The sequence below is a fragment of the Cydia amplana genome, chromosome 11, assembly GCF_948474715.1.
Source record: "Cydia amplana chromosome 11, ilCydAmpl1.1, whole genome shotgun sequence".
NCBI lineage: Eukaryota > Metazoa > Arthropoda > Insecta > Lepidoptera > Tortricidae > Cydia > Cydia amplana.
Window position 1 is genome coordinate 12,785,631 of NC_086079.1, and position 25,130 is coordinate 12,810,760.

At 36.6% G+C, this 25,130-nt stretch overlaps 1 protein-coding gene across 1 annotated transcript; it reads right to left on the reverse strand.

Moving 5' to 3' along the window:
• Window positions 1–4,257: 4,257 nt before the first annotated feature.
• Window positions 4,258–10,757, reverse strand: LOC134652331 (uncharacterized). The gene is made up of 5 exons (XM_063507502.1): window positions 10,501–10,757; window positions 6,676–6,860; window positions 5,250–5,428; window positions 4,732–4,841; window positions 4,258–4,447 (listed from the first exon to the last, which is right to left on the reverse strand). The coding sequence occupies exons 1-5, from the start codon at window positions 10,755–10,757 to the stop codon at window positions 4,264–4,266; spliced, it is 915 nt and encodes a 304-aa protein (XP_063363572.1). The 3' UTR covers window positions 4,258–4,263.
• Window positions 10,758–25,130: the final 14,373 nt, after the last annotated feature.

Consider the following 25,130-nt stretch of genomic DNA (forward strand, 5'->3'; position numbering starts at 1 on the left):
ACAAGCAGGATTTCGTTCCGGATTTTCGACCATGGACCACATCCACACTATGGAACAAGTCATAGAAAAATATAGCGAGTTTAATAAAACTCTATATATGTGCTTTATCGATTACACAAAAGCTTTCGATAGCATTCACCATAACTTCATTTGGAAAGCCCTTAGAACATGTGGAATAAGCCCAGAAATAACTAGAATCCTAATAAACATCTACTCAAACAGTGTAAGCAGAGTCAAACTAGAAACCAGAGGTAATGAGTTTAAAATAGGTAGAGGCGTCAGGCAAGGCGACCCACTGTCTCCTAAGCTTTTTATAGCCGTCCTGCAAAACATATTCGCCGAACTGAACTGGGCAACAGAAGGAATCAAAATAAACAATACACGTCTTCACCACCTCAGATTTGCAGACGACATTGTAGTTTTTGCTGAAAACCACCAAAGGCTGGAAAAAATGATACGAGAGCTTAATATAGAGAGCAAGAAAGCTGGTCTGCACATAAACTTAAATAAAACTAAAATAATGACGAACAGCTCTAAAAGTTCAATTTTACTAGACGATGTAGAAATAGAATACGTGGATAGCTACATCTACTTAGGTAAACAGGTATCATTCTCTAAGACGAGCAACGAAGACGAGGTTAATAGGCGAATTACCTGTAGTTGGAATAAATATTGGGCGCATAAAGACATATTGAAAGGTGACTACAAGCTAAGTATGAAAAGAACTGTGATGGATACCTGTATTCTACCCTGCTTGACGTATGGGTCCCAGACTTGGGCCTATACAAAAAACATTAAAAACAAAATAATGAGTTGTCAACGAGCCATGGAACGAAGCATCCTGAACCTAAGAAAAATAAATAAAGTAAAAAGTCAAACAATTAGAAAAAAGACAAAATTGACAGATGCATTACATCATTCCCTAAAACTGAAATGGCGATGGGCCGGACACGTAGCAAGGAGCACAGACCAACGCTGGACCCTCGCCGCTACCCAATGGGCCGGTCCGGTTGGGAAAAGGAAAGTCGGACATCCACGACAAAGATGGGCGGATGATATTGTGAAAGTAGTCGGCAAAAGCTGGCTAACAGCAGCCCAGGACAGAACGAGGTGGCAGAATCTGGAGGAGGCCTATACCCTACAAGAGGGGTCCCTATAAATTAAGAAAAAAATTAAAAAATCTAAAATCGTTGTAAATTATGTATTTGGGAAATAAAAAGGCTTTATTATTATTATTATTCTCTTTATTTATTTTTGGTCTTAAGTTAGGTTATTTTATAATATGGATATAAAAATAAAATACAAAAACACTTACAAAAACAATACAAAATACTTATAAACATATTATAAAAAACCTAACCTAGGGTGCCGCCAGCAGCGGGGCAAGGCCCAAGCTGCCGGTGGTCAGGGCTGCAGAGAGAGGAACCGGCGGACTATCCGCGCTGTGTCCAAGATCACCGCCTTCTGCATCTGACCCTTGATCCAACCACCTAGCGAGAGTCTCTCAAGATGTTGGTCGAGACTCTTCGCTATTAGACCGTTCACTGAAACGACTATCGGGACAATGATCGTCGAATCAACATCCCACATGGCGGTTATCTCGTGAGCCAAGTCTAGGTACTTGCTGGACTTGTCCTTCTCGGCTTTCACGAGATTCTCATCATGGGGGATGGTGATGTCAACGAGCACGGCCCGGCGTTGCGATCGATCTATTATCACAATGTCAGGCTTATTGGCTACAATAGTCCTGTCAGTGATGACAGATCGATCCCAATAGAGCGTGGCACGACCATTCTCGAGAACTGGCGCAGGTGAATACTTGTAGTACGGTACTTCGCGGTCCACAAGGCCGTATAGAAGAGCAAGCTGCTGGTGTATAATCCTGGCTACGAGATTATGTCTGTGCAAGTACTCGCCGTTAGCAAGATGAGAACAACCGGAAATGATATGCCTGAGTGACTCTCCGGGACGACGGCATGCCCGACAAATGTCGACCGTACCGTCCTTCAGGATATATTTCCGATAGTTGTTCGTCATCATTACTTCGTCCGCAATTGCACAGGCAAAACCCTCGGTTTCTCCGAAGAGGTCCCCGAATCGTAACCAGTTCACCGACGCGAGCAGGTCCACATCGGGTCCCGTGAGGGCCTTGTAGAACCGCCCGTGTAGCACCTTACTCTCCCATGCCGCCTTGCGATCCGCAGTACTTAGTACCACAGGTTTGCGCCAGTTCTCGTTTGCCAAGGAGAGCGGCGTGAGGTTCCTGTCTACTGCCACCACATCACGATGCATCCCACAGTCGTTGTTAAGGAAATAATTCCTGAGATTGTACACCTCGCGGTTGTGGAGATCCTTGGCGTTTAGGAAGCCTCGGCCTCCACATTTCCGTGGGATGTACAATCTCATAACTGACGAGCGTGGGTGTAGCATGCGATGCGCGGTGAGCAGTGATCGGACCCTCCGATCCAGGGCATCCAGCTCGGTCTGAGTCCACCTTAGTATGCCAAAGGAGTATGTGAGCAGGGGCATTACCCAGGCGTTGAAGGCGCGCACTTTGTTGCCTCCTGACAAAAGACTGTTAAGGACTTTTGTGAGCCGACTGAAAAAGCGCTCCTTCACCGACCGTCTAATACCCTCGTCCTCAATACCCAACGACTGTGACATACCAAGGTATTTATAGGTTTCTGACTCAGAGATAGATCTGAAAGACATTGTCTCAGAAGGTTGTAAATTTGTTGAATTTACAACCCTCCCCCGCTGTACATGCATAACCGCACATTTATCGACACCAAACTCCATGTTGATGGCACTACTGAAGACGTCGGTGGTTTTCAGTAGCTCCAACAAGTCTCGGCTATTTGGTGCAAATAATTTGAGGTCATCCATGTACATCCATTATTATTATTATTATTCACTTTATTTATTTCTGATCTTAGGTTAGGTTATTTTATAATATGGATATAAAAATAAAATACAAAAACACTTACAAAAACAATACAAAATACATATAAACACATTATAAAAAACCTAACCTAGGGTGCCGCCAGCAGCGGGGCAAGGCCCAAGCTACCGGCGGTCAGGGCTGCAGAGACAGGAACCGGCTGACTATCCGCGCCGTGTCCAAGATCACCGCCTTCTGCATCTGGCCCTTGATCCAACCACCTAGCGAGAGTCTCTCAAGATGTTGGTCGAGACTCTTCGCTATTAGACCGTTCGCTGAAACAACTATCGGAACAATGATCGTCGAATCAACATCCCACATGGCGGTTATTATTATTATTATTATTATTATTATTTAGGATCGAAAAACAACTGGACCACATCATCTTCCTCGCGTTGTTCCGGCTAATGGGAGCCTGGGGTACACATGGGGGAACATAATCCCAGGAATTGGCGTAGGCACTAGTTTTTACAAAAGCGACTGCCATCTGACCTTCCAACCCAGAGGGTAAACTAGGCCTTGAACAACATTTACCAAATACGTTATTTTTAAAAATAATTGAAATTATACAAAAAAAAATATGGCTTGCTGCTAATTGCGTGCGTCTTTATTTGTACTTATGCTTAACTAGCTGGATCTTCATTAGTATCATTTAAACGTATAACTTTTCCGTCGCGTAGCAACGCCGCCATCAATAGCTTGGACTCGAAAAGACACAGAGACATGATTCCATGTATTATTTAGATGCTTGCCATAACCGGAATTAGGCACTCCTAGAGTAAAAACTTACGTCCGGCGCTGTATTTCCCCACCGGATGCTAATGGCGGGAGCCATTAATGCGTTATCATTTCCGCGAGCACGGGCTTGCGCGACTGCACCATTAATTTTACACCCGAATTAGTGGCATAGTCACTCTGATAATTTTGGACATGTCTGAATAACTCTGAAAAGATACATCGGTTTAAAGTTCAAGAAATGGCAATCGCGGGTACACATGGTTTATTTTTGAATATATACTAATGCAAGGTTAAAAATAGGCCGGAATTGCCCCAAAAAACAACAACAAAAGTTTCCGTTTATTTATTCAAGAACAACAATTATAACCAAAATAAACCTTAATTTGATATGAGTATCTTTATATAGGTACTTAAATGAATGTTTAATCTATTATAGTGATCAGGTTAGTTAAAAAGTAAATATCATCATCTATGACCAGCCAAAATGAACTTATAAAAAGTATAAAGTAGACTTATAAGTAGAACTTATAAGTAAGTAAGTAAGGAAATGCGCTCATTAATATTATTGATGAGATTCTGATTGTTTAAGATTTCGCTAATATCATCTCTTTTGTAAACTTGTTGCAATATTCTATAGGATTATTCACAAAAACGGAGTTTGCGTCTGTTGAAATGTCGTCTGCAGATTTCTTTAATATAGTGGCAAAGTCTTGAGTATCAGCCATATTCTTGATGTTGTCACATATAAGCAGAAGTGGACGTCGTATCCTGCAATAAATTATCATAATATATTTGTCTACCTCTTTATCGGTCTATGGTTGTACTTGATTGGCATATAAGAATAATAAATAATTTATTCCCACACACAAAAAAGAGAGATTAGTGAAAATGTGTAAAATACGCAATAATTATTGATTATTTCGGTGTTTTAAAACAGCCCCAATGTGAAGGCCAGCCACACTTATCCCGCAGACACACTTACCCACCCGTATAACCTTACGTAATTTTAGTATGGATTTAATCCGTATTAAAATGATTGTTGTAAAACTCACATCGATTGATGTTCCATAGTTGGTAAGTGAAATCCCAAAACATCTAGATGTCCTTCCAGTGATATAGAAATCAACCGGAGTCCATTTTCAGAGGAAATTATCCGATTGGCCTGTAAACATTTCGAATTCATTATTAACTTTTCTGCTACAATGCATTCAACAGAGAATATTTAAGATTTAAAGACAACCGCCATTATGAGTTATGTACATGGGGGTTGATAAATAATAACCGAGGCTCTTAATAGGTATTATGAGGCCTACTTATACATAGGTATTATCCGCTTACACACACACACACACACACACACTCTTCTATCTATCTATGAATGAATGCGAAAGTTACTCTGTCTGTATATATGTTACCTCTTCATCCTTAAACCCTAAACCGATTTAGATGAAATTTGGCATGGAGAAGGACATGGGATAGTTTTTATTAATCACCATAATTATTCCACGCAAAAGAAGTCGCGGGCAGAAGCTAGTATTCTATAAAATGTTTAATCAGATTTGGATTTTACCTCGGTAATGTATATTTTGGGTTTGCTGAGCAATGTCGGATTCAAATTGTCCGTCAAGTGATGCAAAATGATCGATTCTGAAAATCTGCCGTCCAGCGCCGATAACTGTCCCGTTGTGCCATCAAACGTGAGAACAACCACGATAACCGCACCGTACTCGGTAAAGTTTTGCTGAAAAACTGGAAAGCAAAATATATTAAAACATTTAGAGTGATTAGTGATCCAGATATTTTAAAATATGTCTCACGAGAGTTTAATTTCGAGCAAAATATTTGTTAAAAATACATGCATCAAAATACATGCATCAAATACCTAACAAAGAAATAGCAGCCGCAAACCAATCTAAGTCCTAATGTAGTTTAATGTAGGCCTACTCCCATTCTACAAGATGGTTTGGCTAATTTTTTTTTAACCTCTTAACGTCCAAAACATTTATATTACCTATATGTACCAGGTGCATAGTGAGAACTGCATTCCTACTACCTACATATAATTAGTTCCCAAACATGTTACAGGTATGTGAGATGCAGTCTGCCTTAGTTAGCCCTGTGTGTTTGTTTATGATAATAAAACGCTGTATTAGTTTTGAGGGGAAGTACATGGGTACTTGATGACAACTACATTCTTTTCTAAGAACGGTTTTTAGGGTTCCGTAGCCAAATGGCAAAAAACGGAACCCTTATAGATTCGTCATGTCTGTCTGTCCGTCTGTCTGTCCGTCTGTATGTCCGTCCGTATGTCACAGCCACTTTTCTCCGAAACTATAAGAACTATACTGTTGAAACTTGGTAAGTAGATGTATTCTGTGAACCGCATTAAGATTTTCACACAAAAATAGAAAAAAAACAATAAATTTTTGGGGTTCCCCATACTTCGAACTGAAACTCAACATTTTTTTTTTCATCAAACCCATACGTGTGGGGTATCTATGGATAGGTCTTCAAAAACGATATTGAGGTTCCTAATATCATTTTTTTCTAAACTGAATAGTTTGCGCGAGAGACACTTCCAAAGTGGTAAAATGTGTGTCCCCCCCCCCCCCGTAACTTCTAAAATAAGAAAATGATAAAACTAAAAAAAATATATGATGTACATTACCATGTAAACTTCCACCGAAAATTGGTTTGAACGAGATCTAGTAAGTAGTTTTTTTTTTATACGTCATAAATCGCCTAAATACGGAACCCTTCATGGGCGAGTCCGACTCGCACTTGGCCGCTTTTTTGTTTTTTAACTCTTATACTTTATCCTCTGCCCGCAATTTCATCATTAAGTTTCATCTCTAAATTAACACATTCACTGCTAGCGCGAGCTTAAATATGACCTAAAGACCTAAATAGATTAGGATTATCTGCCTAGCGGGACACTGGCAGTGAATGTGTTGGGCGATTATTCGATTATAATTTAGGACAGTACAGGTACTTACATTCCTGACATTTATTCTCGATTTCGCTACAAGTGAGATCTATGTGTGTGTTTACTTCGAACCGAAAACCGGTGAGGGTATCCCGGATAAAGTTTAAATCTTGAGTCGTCGTTTCTTCTACTCTGCTACTCCCCGGTGGTTCGCTTTTCATTTGCACAAACATTAACAAAGCGTTCTTTTGAAATCTGTAACATTTAAAATTGTTTACGAATTACAAAGTGAAAAACAAAATCGTTGTAAATAATTGTATGATACTGATTTTTCGGCGACGAAGTTCTACTATAAATTTTTTGAAGTGAAAACTTATTTAGCGGCGCTGTGCACTTTTTGAGGTGGGGAAAAAATGTTTTTAAACTTGAGACAGCGTAAGACGATCACGTGACCGTAAGACGGACACGTGACCTGATCGAGAGTGAGTTTCGCTCTAACTGGTATTAAGGTGGTTCGATTTTCATACAAAATTCAATCGACTTTCATTAAGTAACTACACACTATTACTACATAAATATTTCCGCATTTATCTTCTTTCGAATATTCATTTTGGCTAAATGAATAGGAAAACAATGTTTAATACAGAAATCATGCAAAAATCATAGTTAACTTTTCATCAATTTTACGTATGTGTGCGTCACAAATGTCGTGTACGGATACATTTGCGACGTTGCCATACCATTTCCGACGTTGCCGGGCTGACCACGGCGTGAATTTGAAGTGCCGTCATGTTTAGTGCAATTTTGTTGACCTACCCGATTTTGTTGAATAAGTACCCGAATTTCGTCAGCTTAGCTAAGAACTACCATGGTGCGTTTTGTAAACAGTCGCTTTTTTTGCTTAGAAACGGAAGGTTCCCGGTTCAATCCCCAGTCATTGTATGCTGGGACATAACTTTTTGTATTTTTTTTTACACCTAAATTTAGTATTGTTTTTTTTATTTTTATTAAATTTTTCTTATTTTCAAAAATCGATTGATTAAGTATGGGCTAAGCATATTCGTTTAATTTTTACAAAGATAATTAGAAACTACCTAATCTCTTTGATTTTTACAATCAGGACATCCTGACAGCAATAAAAAAAATGTATAAAATTTCCTGTGGTTGAAAATAATGGAATTTTGTCTATGAATGAAAAACACAATTATTACTAGTTACTACCAGGTAAGTAAATTATAACTTGATTATAACTTTATTAGAATCCATATTGTTGCATCATCTTTCTTCCTATTACATTAGAGATTTTTTCCTATCATGATTCATGATAATTATATTTCTTTCAGGTACAGGGACTACTACGGATAACAAATATGAAAAAATGTACTGTAGGTACTTGAATTAATCATAAAAAAAATTAAAATAAATGTTCTTCTTTTATTTTACAATTACCTACTACTTTATTAGAGGCTGGGCAGTAAGGGATTGCTTTACTTGTAGAACAAACTATTAGCGCTTTAAAAAAAACTGATACCTGACACTTACAAACCGACTTCCTTGGGCTCATTCTACTAAGAATCGTCAGTAGGTATTCTCCATCCTAGCATAAAAAGATATCCTAAAATGTCGGTCATTACGTCAGGTTTTAGTATCAAAAATGTTTCCCAGCCTGCGTGACGTAGCGGAAACTAAAATTTCTATACAAATATTTGGGATATAGTTTTTATATTAGCTTTAGGATTCAACAAGAATATGCTAGTGATTCTGAGTTGGAAGAACCCAAAAAGATCATAATCTGTGAAAATCAGGTTTTTTTTTTTAAATGTTGATAAAGTAATTTTTTGATAATAGCGACTCGCCCCGGCTTCGCACGGGTTAACAAATTATACATAAACCTTCCTCTTGAATCACTCTATCTATTAAAAAAACCGCATCAAAATCCGTTGCGTACTTTTAAAGATCTAAGCATACAGACAGACAGACAGGAAAACGACTTTGTTTTATACTATGTAGTGATAGTGATAGTGATGATGATGATACTGAATGTCTGGGGGAACCGCTGGTGGCCTAGCGGAAAGAGCGTGCGACTTGCAATCCGGAGGTCGCGGGTTCTAACCCCGGCTCGTAGGTACCGTCGTACCAATGATTTTTCGGAACTTTTGTACGAAATATCATTTGATACCTATTTACCGGAACCTATTTATATACCGATACCTATTTTTCGGTGAAAGAAACCAATGTGTGGAAACCGGACTCATCCCAATAAGTTTACGCTCTGGGTTGGAAGGTCAGGGCAGTCGCTTTCGTAAAAACTAGTGCCCATGCCAATTCTGGGATTAGTTGCCAAGCGGACCCCACGCGAGGAAGAAGAGATTGAATATCTGGGAGACCGATCAAAGCTCAGAAAACATATAAAAACCCAAAAATGCGCGTTTTCTCACAGATCAGACCTAGATAAGAGATCAAACCCCTCAAGCCCTTATAGCAAATTTCATCGAAATCGTTAGAGCCGTTTCTGATATCATCCAAATATATAAATAAATATATATAATAATTGCTCGTTAAGATAACACAAAAAGGACAAAAATAAACAAAATGAAATTACCTACTCGCACCAGTCTTGGACACCAATCCTCTTGCACGTATTTCCACGAACATACCATAACGCTATTGCAGCATAATACTCACGTTGTGTGAAATTGTCAACTACAAGCATCACGGAAACACTGTTTGCATGTGTGAGTTATAGTAGGAAAAAGCATGACAGCAACACTCCGTCGACTTTAAAGGGTGGTTTATGCACAATGAAGTATTCAATGTTTATTTTAATAATTCAATATTTACTTAAAGAGTTCGCTAAACATACTTTTAAGTATACAAATACCAAGACCATTCCACAAAAAAATAAAACATGAAATTTTGCGAAAGTGGCGCCATCTAGCGAGGGTTAAGCTTTGAGTAACCTAGTCGAACCACCTTAATATAATTAGAGTACTAACAGTGATATGCTTAGGGGTTTCAAGTAATTAACGCTAACGCTAGATGGCGTTAACCTCAATTATACATAGTGCATTTTGAACTAGTCATTGAGTTTTCACTTCTGCCGGTACTCCCTGAGTGCAACCCGTTTTTTTTTTGTTTATTTACCTATCCAATTCATAAGTAATTCTGGCTCTAGTAGTTATTCGAGAAACACCTGTGGCTTCATCTTCACTTGTTCCACTCTCACTGTTAGTTTCATTTCTGGCCATTCTTGATGTAGAAGGTTGAGGCCTACCATCTCGATAAGGAAGTGCAAAACTTCTTTTATCGATAGCTGGACCACCAGTCACATCACTTAAAGTTTTCACTACTGTTTTTGCTACACTTTTTACAGTTTCAAACCAAGACATGATTGCAAATTTTGTAGTGCTATCGAAGTTAATGTATTTGTTTTTATGTGTTGTTGTGTGTTATCTGTTGAAGTTTTATCACGGATTATATAATATCGCAATCGTTAGGGTTAGATAACGTGCTTGTAAGTCCGTGGTTTGTTGCAAATTGAGCACAGGACATCGGATGTTTACTGCAAATATGCGTCACTTAGGGTAAAAGGGCTAGCATGGAATGGTCATTACATATGAGTATACACAAGTGTTGTTTGCCTTTAATTAGCTGTGCAATACGTTTTAGACATTAAAACTCAAATGTGCACCTACCTAATAATGTAAGACCGTAACTGCTGTTAGCAGACCTAAATAAATAAAATAAAAATACATTTGTGATAAGTATACCAAATTATAGAGTCCGTGCGGCAAGAGAAGAGTCGTGAAATGTATGGGATCCAATACATTCTACAACTCTTCTCTTTCCGCACAGACTCTACCTATTAAACTTTTAGTAATGTGTAGTAATTTACCTGTCTAGCTCATAAGTGTATCTCGCTCTAGTTGTCACTTCAACAGCTGTAGATACACTTGCAACATCAATATCACTATTGGATTCACTGGATCCTCCACCTGGGTTTCCAGACGTACTAGGTTCATTGAGAACACTCCACCACCCGCTGTGATGGTCAGGAACAGCACTTGCACCGAACATGACAGTCGGAGTTGCTTCAGCTATTTTCTTCGCAACAGTTGTAGCTGCTTTTTTTACTGTTTCAAACCACGACATGGTTGATGGCGTCTGTGCTTATGTATATTTATTACCAGTTTGTATAAGAATGTATTACTTATATTATAATGTGTGCTAGATAACGTGGTTCACTGGCCACAGTTTGTCACTAAATGACCACCTATAGCTGAATATTTATTGCAAGCGATGGCGCAGGTCTAGCATAGTCTAATAAGGCAAATAAATAAATGTTTAAATAATAATAAGAAAAATTAACTAAGCGTGTCACATGGTCAATGTGACTTTATAACCTCAGTATGACGTGAAATAATGAATTTTGAATGTATAAATGACTTAACAGTTTGAATAACACTAAACCTTTACAAGGTTACAGTGTTCTCCGTGCCCGCTTATAATGAGGAGGTACAATTCATAACTTTGTAGGTCCATAAAAATCAACACCTGCCAATCCGTAATTCTGAAGAATATTCTGCTATTTTTTGCTAAAAAAAACAAGTAAATTTGAAGTAAACAGATAACATATACTTATCGCTTTAAACCAATGTTAAATGTTTCATTCAATTATATAATACTTATTATTATACTTGTCATAAATCTAAAAAAAAATAAAGTAACTCACATAAAATTCTATTTATAATACCTATAGTGTCAAAATTGACTATAAAAAACCTAGTTTTGTTTATTAATTAATTTTATTAAATAAATACGTTTCATAAATTGAAATTATCATCATGCTAGTGTCTACACGTCAGCAAAAAAACTTGATAAGGGCCACCATGTTTGTTGCCGTCTCGCTCTGTCTGCGGAAATGCAAGATAGCAACAACAAAACAAGGACAATTCAAACGTACATTTTAATATCAAAATTATGTCATTTTGCTATAGTTCGCGCATGCATTTCGCTATGTACTTATAGCGATTTTAGGCTATACTCATAATGAAAAATGAGTTTATGAATGAAAATTTGCTAATATGTATATCTAAACATGTTTCCAGCACTACATACTTTGGCAAAACTCACGCAACTGCAATGATTATCAAGATATATTTCTTACCTACTGTTGCAACAGTAAAAAGTGGTCCCAGTTTATATTAGAGAATCTCGAAATTACCTCGCATTCGATGTTATCCCAAAGCACCTTACTGCTTATTGCTAATCATATCGCCGCTATATTTACTCAACCTCGTATCTGTAACACTCATTTGATGACAAAAACTCCCGTATTCCGAATGAAAGAAAAGCGACATTTCCATCAAATAATTGTTGCAGATATGAGGTTGAGTAAGTATAGCGACGAATATGCTCCCATAATTTATTTATAGTAGCAGCGAATGTGATAATGACAGTATATTAAGATTCCATCTTAATTGAGATAATTAACCAAGCTTAATCACTAATCACACCAATCATTTGTAGAAATGCCCTGTAAACTGCAGCTTTTAACATAACATTAGTCTGAATAACAAAAAGGATTTATTCGAAAACTGTATATGCAAAATTAAGTCCTGGGGTAATAAACACAAGGTTGAAAATAAATATAGAACTAATTAAAATCAGTCGTTTTATCACCATGAGTGAGAAAAGTTAAAGGCATTTTAAACGGTAACATATCGAAAGGAAATTGTAAAAGGATACGAATAGTTATTTAAACGGGTTAGAGCTATTAAGAAACTTTCTATAACTAGTTAATTTGCTAACTGCTAAGTATATCTCGAAGTCTTATACCTAATTACGAGTACATAGTAATTTAAGTTTCAGGTGCCGATTCTATTTAATATGTATTGGGGGTGATTCTGTCCTTCCGTGATTATTTGAATTTGAGTTTGATCCTTTGAGTATATAGCCTATGGAGATGTGATACACGGGCGACCCCCTCCGGCAAAGTACATTGGTCAACTGTTCAAACACGTTATATAAAACTACTTGAAGTCGCTTCACCGCCATTTTGCATCGTTCCGTGTCGCAAGACGTTTCTCTTAAAAAATGGTGATTTGTGCAGTATTATCATGTAAAAGGCGATCTGATAGTTCAAATTCGCAACAAGATCGCGTTTCCTATCATAAATAAGTATTTATACTAACTATTAAATGTATATTGAAGTACAATCTCCATTTAAAGAAAAAACCGTTGCGATACATAAACGACAGAAAAATGTAAACATGAATACAGTGGTACGGGGACGAATCGGTCTTAAGGGATGTGACAAAGTCAAAAAAGCGACTCGACATTTGAATGATTGAATGAATCATTCATTCATTCAATCACGGCGGTTTGTTTAATATAGCTGATCAAGCAAATAATGTCAGTAAAAAAAGGCGCGAAATTCAAATTTTCCATGGGACGATATCTTTACATAGGTATCAGCCCGGAAAACCCGCGGGCGACAGTTCATTCCACAGTTTAGTTGTGCGTGCTGGCTAAGACACAAAGACACATAAATACAGACAGCCATACATATAAACAATCATTTTATTGACTACCTAATATCTTCAATGTACAGAATTTTCACTTTTACAATTTTATAATAAATAGGTAGTATAAGACAATTCAGTTCATTCATCAAACTGATTTGAATCATTCTTCAGATGTGACCCATCACTATCATGTTCGTATGTATGCTGCATAGTTATGTGAAAACTCTGTCTGTGTGCGTGTAATTTTTGATGTGTTGAATTTTTTTGTAGTGTGCGTTTGTCGCAACAGCAAAATCTGTGTCTGTTGAGTTAGTTATCTTTTGGTGGTGTGCTGTAGGTGTTTACCTCGCCCCCCGCTTAAAGTGGTGAAAAAATTTGTTCGAAGAGTTTACGTTATCACATCTCCTTAGGCTATATACTCAAAGGTTTGATCCCTCGGGAAATTGTTTACACCTTTAATTACGAGTATCATGTCTCGTCTTCCTTTATGTGTATCCAAAATTCTCATATTGCTGTTTGTCCATAATTATTAAATTGTCTTTCACCTGTTAAGTGTTTGATCCTTTCGCATTTTCTCAAAGGTTAGCTGGGAGAGATCTTTTGTAGGGTTCGCCTTTGTACATAACATTTTTATTTTTGTTTTGTTTTTTTTTTTCGTTTTATGTAAACCATGTGCAATAAAGTGACATACATACATAATGCCATTAACCCTGACTACAAAGACCTATAGTAACGAACTTGAACCTAAAATCAGTCATATAAAATGTTATGGTTTTCTCGGCGCGAACATTAAAAATGCTAATTACTAACAATTGGTGCGATGACCTGCGGTTCGTAGCCTTTGAATGTCAGTGACCAGTTACACAAACAATGGAAGCTGTAAAATGTGAGATCAGTTTGAAAATGAGTCAGCTTTTGATAATAATCATACAGGGCTTCATAATCAGCGAGGTCTTTGCCCTTATTGCTTGTGAACAAAGTTTCACCAACAATCCTATATACTTAATGAACTGTCGCCTGCGGTATTTCTGGACCGATACGACCTTCAAACCTTCAAGAAAAGAGCGTACTCCCATCTTAAAGGCCGGCAACGCGCTTGCAACTCTTCTGGTGTTGCGGGTGTCCATGGGCGGGGGTAATCGCTTACCATCAGGTGATCCGTCTGCTCGTTTGCCTCCAATATCATAAAAAAATAAAAAAATTAACATTAACGAATTTCCCATCTCTTAAATTTTCAGATTTTTTTACTGGTTCCAAAATGGAAATCATTTTCTGCAATCTCATAGTCACAGAGAGATAGGATCGCTACTTTTAGACAAATGGTGTTACTGTCAAATTCCTTGATAAAATATGTAACGCTCGTTGCCGGGATTAGAACGCCAGTCGCCCAATCCGGCAGTCTTTTTATAAATATGGCATCAGAATGTTAGCATAAGATGCAATTTTATTAACTCTTCAAGTGGCAGGAAACGGCTTCCGGACAATTTAAGTCATTTAGATCTGAAATTCGATTAATTGAAATAAAATCGAAATTCCAACAACTCAAGTATGACATATGCCACTTGAAAGACTATGGCGGTAGTTATGTTGACAGCAATCAAAAATATTCCCATCTAATTATCTATACTGGGTCAACCAAATCTTGTCAGTAAATAGGAACAAAAAAAACTATACTCATCCTTTTCCTTTGGGTGCTAGTACTAGTAGTATTAGTGTAAGACAAAGATAGTATGATTCTCTCTGTCTATGTTTGAAATCAAACAGACCTTTGACACACTATATATTCAACCTTTATACCACAAAATACCTGATTGAAACTGTTATTTTAATCGATTGGAATCCAGCTTTCAGTACATATTTGTGGGTTCAATGTACTTTTATTAAAAGCTTTTACCGATAAATGAATTATTTTGGTATTTGAAAGCATCTTGAAATACATCGAGTGGATTAAAAACATCTTTGTATTTAAATTGGGCGAAGAGAAAATAGATAAGTACGTAGAATTCGCCAGCATGGATTCGCGCTGCACAAATAAAATGTATTTTGTACTTATTTTAGTAGGTAACTATGTATTAAATAATTGTCTGGGCAACAAAGCGTTGGCTAGGCCCATAAAATTGTAATCATGAGCATCGAGCGAGTCACTTTGTATAGAAAACTTGGAACCTCTGGGCTATAACCGCGAAAATCGAATTTCGCAAATTGCGGGCATTTTTCTCTGTCACTCTAAATTACGCCTGCATTGGAGTAAAAGATACAGATCCCCGCAATTTGCGAATTTCGGTTTTCGCGGTAGCCCTCTGTTTTCATTGTTCATTGATGTAGTTAAGTTTCCCAAACAGGTATTGTATACGTGATTGAAGCAGTGAAATATGAGTAATTGCTCGGTTAATTATTATAGGCGTTAGTAGTTAAATATGTATGTGAAAACCGTGAATATGTATGTGCAGGTATATTGTTGAAATTTAATACGTACCAATAACTAGCTACAATTAGACATAGACAGCGGCTGCATGTTTGAGCCGTTTTCGGTGAAGACGCTTGGGCCGTGGGGTCAAGGCGCGCACAGCGTTTATAAGGAGTTGGCCAAGCGCCTTATAGACGCAACGGGTTACCGGAAGGCTGGAGATTACCTCGCCCAACGCATAATTGGCGTTGCCGTTCAGCGCGGCAACGCCGCCAGCCTTCTGGGCACCCTACCGGATGGCACAGACCTGGGGCCAATTTTTTATTTGTAGGCTTTTTCTTTTTAAGTAGGTAGTTTTAGTTTATTTTATTTAGTTCTTAGTTTAATTTATTTTTGTTAGTTTTAATTTCTTTAATTTGAATAAAATTTGGTAACATAAAAAAAACTACAATTATATTTTCTTCAAAGTTGCTCATTTATTGCTTGGAATTTCAATTGGTTAAATAGTTCTGCTATGCATTTACATTTAAGAATGATTTTTTTATATATATGTAGTACACACCCTTCGGCCCTTAGGCACAATGTACATACTTGTACTAAATATTATGTAGGTATAAGTGTACAATCAGATTACACTTTATGAATGAAGATTTATTACTACAGCGCCGCTATTTAAATGTAAATAAGTTATCGTTAGTATCTTATTAGATTTAATGGCTATTAAATGATATCTTATACACATTTGATTATAAACTTTACGTCACATAACATAAAGACCCTTTCAGCTTTGATATAGTATTGTATGCTGAGATATTAAAAGTGGTATAGTTAATTTCTGTTCCATTTATTTATGAGGTACATTGAATGGAAGTTTATTATGTGTGCATTCTTCTGTGGATATTATATGTTCAATCTTTTTGAGGCAGTATAAATATCTTTATGACTGATAACAATAAAAAATATAATATTTAACATTAATCTTATTATTGTATTCTTATCATAATTATGTAAACCTCAAACGTATTAAAATTAGCCCCCTTAACTTCATAATTGAACATGATAACCTGATTTCGTGTACTTAAAAATAAAAATAAACAGCTTATTGCATTTTGTTTTATAATATTAGTTTATTTCACAAACATTTCAACGAACCTTTTATTTGCAATACTTATTTCAAATCTAATTCAATCAAATTCAATACGTTTTTTTTTAAAGACCACTGATCATCTTCTTTGGAAGTGCGGATTATTGGTCTTGGTTTTAATTTAGGTACACCAATTTTAACACAATATGATATATTTCTTACCAGACAGACGTCGGTAACAATCACAGGAAATTAATAAAACAAATGCTGGCGCCTACTATCAATTAATAGATTGCTCTAGAACCAAATTCAGAAACAAACATTCAAGATGTAAACATATCATATCAATTTAGTAAGAATATCAGCGTATCCCGCTCATACACATGGAGATGCCGTCTAAAAAGAGAACACATAGAGCGAGAAAAGGCATGCAACCACCATTTCGATATAATTTTGATACGTAAAATCATCATTTAGGAATAAAGTCCCTTGTCTCGTGCGATTATAGCAGGAAGTGTGTCAATTCTAATCGAATGAGTCACAATTGCCTACATCTATGGGTAATAGTTATAAATTGAATGCACCAAGTAAAAACTAAACACTTTGCTATATTTTTTTATTTATATACATATAGTAGAATTTTTTAACAGAACGAACGTAGTTGTTGTATTCTCTGTATTATTTTCTTGTACTGAGGGGTGCAATAATTTTGTTATTTACGATACAAGTGCGGAAAAGAGGAAATTCGAAACGAGTGGCGATAAATTAAAACACGACCGAAGGGAATGTTTTAAATCGACACGAGTTGCAAATTACCTATTCGCACGTGTATCGTACAACATTTTACAGTACATATGGCACTTTAAACTTTCGACATACGCACGGAAAGTGCTATTTCCCCACTGACAATCCAACCTCTAGACATAGCATAGTCGCGCTACCCCCTCTGCCACACATACGGTAGCGTTACTCCATCTTCGAGTCAATCCCGTGCCGTGATTGGTCCGTGTCTTTGAACGGACCAATCACGGCACGGGACTCGCTCACCTCGTCCCCCCGCACCCCCGTATTTTTGGCAGCATCGGTTTCATGAAAGAATTGGCCTAAGCTCAGTCTAGAGGTTAGATTGTCTGTGTATTTCCCACACTAGTTCGGGAAAGTAGTACCATATGAACTGTAATAGTTATTTTCGATACAAGTGCGAAAAAGAGGAAATTCGAAACGAGTGGCGATAAATTAAAACACGACCGAAGGGAGTGTTTTAAATCGACACGAGTTGCGAATTACCTATTCGCACGTGTATCGAACAACGTTTTACAGTACATATGGCACTTTAAAGTTTCGACATACGCACGAAAAGTGCTATTTTACGCACTAGTGCGGAAAAGTAGCCCCATATGTACTGTAATAGTTATTTACGTATCGTACAAAGTTTTACAGTACAAATGGCTCTTTAAATTTTCGACATAGGCGCGGAAAGTGTGAGTGAGTAGTTTCGACTAGAGCGGGAAAGTAGCACCATATGTACAACCTACATGACTACTTCCTACTGAATGACTTCTTTAGACCAACTAGGGTATCTAATTAAACGTCAAAAATTAAACGGCTCTGTACTTTAGAAATACGACCTCTTTGTGTCTTGTTAGATGTTCCACTAGCGTAAACACATAGATCGCCATTGTGTATGCGAACTCATTTCGCCTTTGCTACCATCCACGCTAAACAGGCTATATTTTCTTCGGCGGACCGCACTTGTGTTTATCGCGGTCACGCAATGATGTCAGTGAGCCAGGGCTCGATGGATGGACGTAAATTGTGCACAGTTTTGATGGAGATTAGTTTTGTAAAGCCACTTTTTATAAAACGCTGACACTCTTTGTTTAATACATTATAAGTTTAAAATATTACTGCGAAATTGCATAGAGAAATTATGAATGCATTCATTGATAAAGTCGCTATGCACTTTAACGGCTGATGGTAAGTGATTAGGAGTAGTAGTATTAAGCCCCACAGGGCACTTTAAGGCACAAATTTGTTGTTTTGTAGTGGTTGCTCTGGAGGCCGATTTAAATTAAAATCAATTTTTATATTATTATTAATTTATTAGCATCGAACTCCTGATACCGACGCTAATCTAAATCATCAATCAATTTCGTTATTACTTACCTATTAAACAGAAATGTTCAAACATGAACAAACAAAACTAAATAATTTATTTTATCATTTATACTTTACTTTTACTTCTAGTAGCAAAATATTAAAGGCAATAATGGGTACTCTTGGTTTTTTCGCTAAAATGGATTTTTACCACTGAAAAAGTTTCTGATATCTAAGATGTGACTTCGCATAGTTAACTTGAGGAAATCACCCTTCTAATGAAAAAGGCATCGTTAGATTAGATATAGCTTTGGCTATACGTTAGTTGAGCTGTAGATTGGTGTTTATTTACCGGTGAAGAGATACCGGTAGAATTTTTATGGAGTTAGAATGCGCATTTATGTCATGGATTTTACTTATACTGGAATTATTTTTTCACCTTTTGCGCACTATGTTTTGAGACAAACCTCGAAAAGTCAAATTATTGTGATCTTTTATAGAGTCTGTGCGGAAAGAGAAGAGTCGTGGATTGTATTGTGATATTGATTTATTTTGTATCCTATTAGTTTATAAATTTTATAGTTAATGCTCTTTGTTAAGTGTAAGTAATAAGTGTAGCACTAACATGATAATCTTAATGTCAAACTTGCTTTGCACTCAAGGGCCATGATACAGGCTCAGCCTAGTTTGGGTTCCGCCAGACATTTATTTTATGTAAAACTTGTACTGTTAAACAATAAACCATTTTTGTTTTTTTTTTTTTTTTGATGGGGCAATCCATTGAGCAAGTTCAGGAGGCTCGTAATTTTGGGCTCCTCATGGATAGTAGCCTTCGGTTTGAGCGCCACACTGTTAATGTTGTCAGAAGCTGTTATTATAAACTTAAAATTCTTTATAAAATAAGGCCATATATAAATGAAAATGTGCGTATACGGTTAGTTGAGTCTCTTGTTCTCTCTAAATTAAATTATGTTGACAGTGTATATGGTCCCCGACTTCTTGCCAAGACAAAGAAGCTTATTCAGCGCGTCCAAAATGCCTGCGCACGTTTTTGTTTCAGCATTCCTTCAAGGGCTCATGTCACTCCATTTCTCAACAAACACAATATGCTAAAAATGCAACATCGACGCAAACTCCATTTAGCTTGTCTTCTTTTTGGTGTCTTGAAGTTCAATGCCCCAAAATATCTTTACGATAAGCTGACGATCAATAGGACGCGTGAACGCCGGCAGTGTGCGATACACCTACTGCCACCCCGACATGCTACATCAGCGTTCCGTGGTAGTCTCCGATATGCAGCAGCAAAGATTTGGAATAATATTCCTCCGCCAATAAGGAACCTGCAAAATGTTAACAGTTTTAGATGCAAACTCAAACAGTTTATGTATTTACACCAATAATCACAGGAAACTTTGAGTCATGACACTAGTTGCATATAACTTGTTTTGTCTCTCGTATTTATATAGACTTACCGTTCATTTTTTGTCCCTTTTGCTTTGCCATATCGCTTCTATTATCATTTCTATTTAATTTTAAGTTTAGGTTAGGATTACGTTTTGTATGCTATGTCGCAGAACTCATAGACATCCAGCTGTACTGTATTGCCGTTCCTTGATGTGGCTGAACAGGATTAGTGACACTCGCGGTAATGAGTTTGTTACGCCCACTTAATATTGTGTTGTCCATCTTCTAGTTTAACTTTTCCCATGGTGCGACCATGCCATGCCATGCTTATGCAGTTTTAGTTTCGCACGTCGCCGCTGGCGCTAGCAGCTGCAGGCAAGAGTTGACGCATGGTATGGTCGCGTTCATAATTTTACGTCTATTATAAATTTTTGTCTATGTTTATATTTTTCTTTTCTTTTTGTTTTGTTTGTATTCTTAATTCGTTTTCATGTATAAATTTTTCTTAATTACTTCTTCTGTGTATCTTTTGCAAATGTTTTACTTTGTATCTTTTTGTGTTATCTGTCGTGGCATCACCGAATGGGCCCTACGGAAGACCAGCGCTGGCTTTATAGCTAGCATTATGCTGAGTTGGATCCATTTCGTGATGCACATTTATTGTTATCTTCTGTTCTTGCTGTTGTTGTCTGTACATGTTCGTACATGTTTTGTGAACGTCACAAATAAAAATCTTTTATCTATCTTTATCTTTATTGGGCCCCATACATTCCACGACTCTTCTCTTTCCGCACAGACTCTAGATTTCAACTCTTTTGGCCTAACATGTTTTACTATTAAATCCTTCTTTTATTTAAAGGTGGTGTCGTTAAGCGCCATAAGTAAGGCGGCGTTGCAACTCCAGGTATTAGAAAATTGTTCTAATATCTAATATATACTAATATTGGCTTAAAATATATTTCGACTAAAATCACAAACCTCTAATCCCCTTAAAATGGAATTACTAAAGGTTTTAAAACTTTATGTGGCGGAAGCTAAAGTTCAAAACAATTTGACGGCTTAGTTATATACTTAGCGACTTTACGGCGTATTCAGAAATTTAAAATTGAGTACCTACTACCAATTTCATTTCAATACCGGTACTTTGTTCGCATTTTGCCTTGGTCGTATTATATTATCGATATGCCGTTACCGGGACTTTTTCCTGGTTTTTTTTTTCGGTAACGTGCTCGGTAAGATTTTCCCTTCGTGGGAATATTTGTTTTCCGTGATTTAATCTGCTTTGTTTCAAATGCTTTGGATGCCACCCTGCAACAAAAATAATCCTTACGTCACACCAGACTCAGACAATTAGTCGTGTTAACGCTAAACGCTGCCTAAAAAACTAATTACTCAATTAAAATGTCATAAACCGTTTGAGCGAAGCCGACATGCCGTTGCAATTAAAAAGTACGTCATCTTGGCCTATTTTGTCTTAAAAATCAATCAAATGGAGGTGATTTATTATCACAGATTACATAACATTAGTTCAGAATTGCCTCGCTCGAGACTTTTTTGAAAAATTATTACTACTGCCACTTAAACCTAATGCCATGGTTTTTGTGTGCGTCGTCAACGTATTTTTTATTCAAATATAGGAACTACATACATTAGAGATGTAAAAATATTATCTTATACCCTAAAACGATCAATTCTTGTATATTTATTTATTTATACATATATATTTTTTGCGAATCTCGGAAACGGCTCTAACGATTTCGATGATATTTGCTATATGGAGGTTTTCGGGGGCGAAAAATCGATCTAGCTAGGTCTTATCTTCTTCTCTTTTTCGAGCAAAGCTCGGTCTCACAGAGCCTTTATTTAACTGATACACGTGATACACCATGGTACAAGTCAGAAGTCAGCTTTTTAAAGTTCGTATTGCTCTTTCAACCTGCCTCTTAACGTCACAAACGTGTCGTTAACATTTTTAAGTTTAAAATAAAAATTAATATATATTTTACATATATATCTCCTCTACCATTATGTTGTGTGCTAATTGCGAATATAATATTGGGTCACGGGTACCGGGAAGATATTTTCGCAAACGTGCCAGTTGTCACCTTGATGGGTGGATTGAGTGACGGGGTGACATCATTAAATGTTTGAGTGGCAAGTCATCCAGCTTGTTATTCAGTTACAGATAACAGTTTCCTAGTATTGGGATTATGACAAGCGAATTACTTCATAGCTGGAAGATTATTTAATAATTGTTAGTTAAATAATTTTATTCTTAGATTCATATTATTAGTAGTAGTTCATTCTGTAGATAGAAATTATTTTACAACGTGTGCGCGTATATTATGTACGATTATTCTGTTTAAATCATCAGTTCAAAAAAACTCCAATATTGCATCTGTTTAGTCTATACTCTTCATAAGCGTAACCTAAACCGTGACTGTCAAGTCTAGCCGTAGACTTCCGTTCCAAAATAATGAGCCAGTTAACCTTCTTGCAAAAAGAGTGTATTGTTTTTTATATAATTTACTATATATTATGGCAATAGATAATTTACTTCTACGAAAGCTTTAGAGGTTGATCGTAAAAGTTTAACGAAAATTATTTCAGTCACTCGTTACGCATTAAAATATCACGGTAAGTATAATAAATGCATTAGAAAGGATCTCTTTTTCAAGACCTTGAAGATAGTACATATGTATATCTATTTGACATAGTAAATTTGTTAATATACATATATTATACATGTTATGAATGTTATGATATAAAGGTTGCAAAATAAGATGGTGTCAACTTTCAAATCTATAAAACATAGTCAATTAAATCTTTGGCAATAATAGGCTCATTCATTAATTCATAGATGTAACATAACAAAAGAGTCAATAAAATCTTCTTAGCAAACCACTGGGATAAAATAAATTTACACTTTCTATGTGCTTGTCGTCTTTACTCTCGCTTTCGTAACGTGCTTCGTAAACATCAGTAGTCCGTAATAAACCAACAAAACTTGATTGGTCAAAGTTTTATATTTCCTATCTACAAAGTTAAAATGAAAGGTTATAACTTGTGATTTTAGCACTCTGTGTGAGTGTGCGTGTTTATATATTTAACTGTTTGTATGCTAAAGTAAGCATTGAGCCGTTTTTAAATATTAGGTGTTAATCGCTTCGTTTATGTGATAACCGAGTGACATTATTACATTTAAACCATGTTCCATAAAGTGTGAGATTACTTTTATACAAAAATCTGCTTTATTTTTTTTTATTTGTTGCCTTGGTAATCATTTACAATAATTTATTGAAATGTCCACAAAATTCTTGAATACATCACGTAACAAAAGCTCCGATCGTTCCGTTCGACCAATAATTCAGCCGAATTACGAACAATAGCGTATAGTGACGTCACAGGGAAATTATTCACTCGTTCGCGTATTAACGGCCGAGGTAATGATCCACGTATCCGCGGCCATCGTTATTGGTGTAATGTTATTCCCGTAGCTAGGCGCACTACAGTAAAACTCGTTTAAATTTAAAACGATCACGTATGAGATGAGCGCCATGACCCGGTGACGGTATTATCCCTGTTTCCTCTATAATTCGATTTTCTGCGCAATAGTTACACCATATTACGTCTATACCTAGAACTTCGCTTTCCCACAGAAGGCGAGTTTTTGGCGTAGTCTCTTTAGGATTTTCTCAAACGCAGGGTTCACTTTATTTCCTCAGCACAAGAAAAAAATACATTTTTTAATGCATTCGACAGTGACGTAGCTTTGACCGTCGGACATTAAATTTGCTTGTATAACAATTGTATGGCTTTGAGCAAATTCATAGGTTTTTAGGGTTCCGTAGCCAAATGGCAAAAAACGGAACCCTTATAGATTCGTCATGTCTGTCTGTCTGTCTGTCTGTCCGTCTGTCCGCCTGTCCGTCTGTCTGTCCGTCCGTATGTCACAGCCACTTTTCTCCGAAACTATAAGAACTATACTGTTGAAACTTGGTAAGTAGATGTATTCTGTGAACCGCATTAAGATTTTCACACAAAAATAGAAAAAAAACAATAAATTTTTGGGGTTCCCCATACTTCGAACTGAAACTCAAAAATTTTTTTTTTCATCAAACCCATACGTGTGGGGTATCTATGGATAGGTCTTCAAAAATGATATTGAGGTTTCTAATATCATTTTTTTCTAAACTGAATAGTTTGCGCGAGAGACACTTCCAAAGTGGTAAAATGTGTGTCCCCCCCCCTTGTAACTTCTAAAATAAGAGAATGATAAGACTAAAAAAAATATATGATGTACATTACCATGTAAACTTCTACCGAAAATTGGTTTGAACGAGATCTAGTAAGTAGTTTTTTTTTATACGTCTTAAATCGCCTAAATACGGAACCCTTCATGGGCGAGTCCGACTCGCACTTGGCCGCTTTTTTTTTAGCAAAATCATAAGTACTCTATTATCTATCTATTATCTTAAATTGATTCTCGTCTCAACCCTGTGGTTATGGGTTCAAATTACTATCATTACTTAACTATTTTTATTTGACAACTCTATAACTTAAGAACCGCTCTCTTCTGAAAGAGACATAGATTGTATTTATTCTGAAAATACAAACGTCGGGAAGAAATTTCACTTTCAGGCCGAGGGTTTTCAGGAGGTAAATCACTTTTACGAATCTTATGTAGTTATTTACACGATATTTTTTTACTACTAGCTTATCAGTTCACGGAAGGAAAATGTTTAAATTAGAAACCCTCCGGGTCAAATAGTAATTATAGCAAATAAAAATACCTACCGCGGTATTCGGAAAACACGATCGGTTTTAGAGAAGAGAACGATACGTTATGTACTAGATACCTGGTAGTTTAGATTTCAACTAGATATCTTTTGCAGCTCAATTCGGGCAACCAATGTCACTTTTACGTTAAATTATCGTAGTAAGATGGTTTCAAAATCATTTTGAGATCTAAAAATACATAACGAGACGTTTGACATCGAAAATCG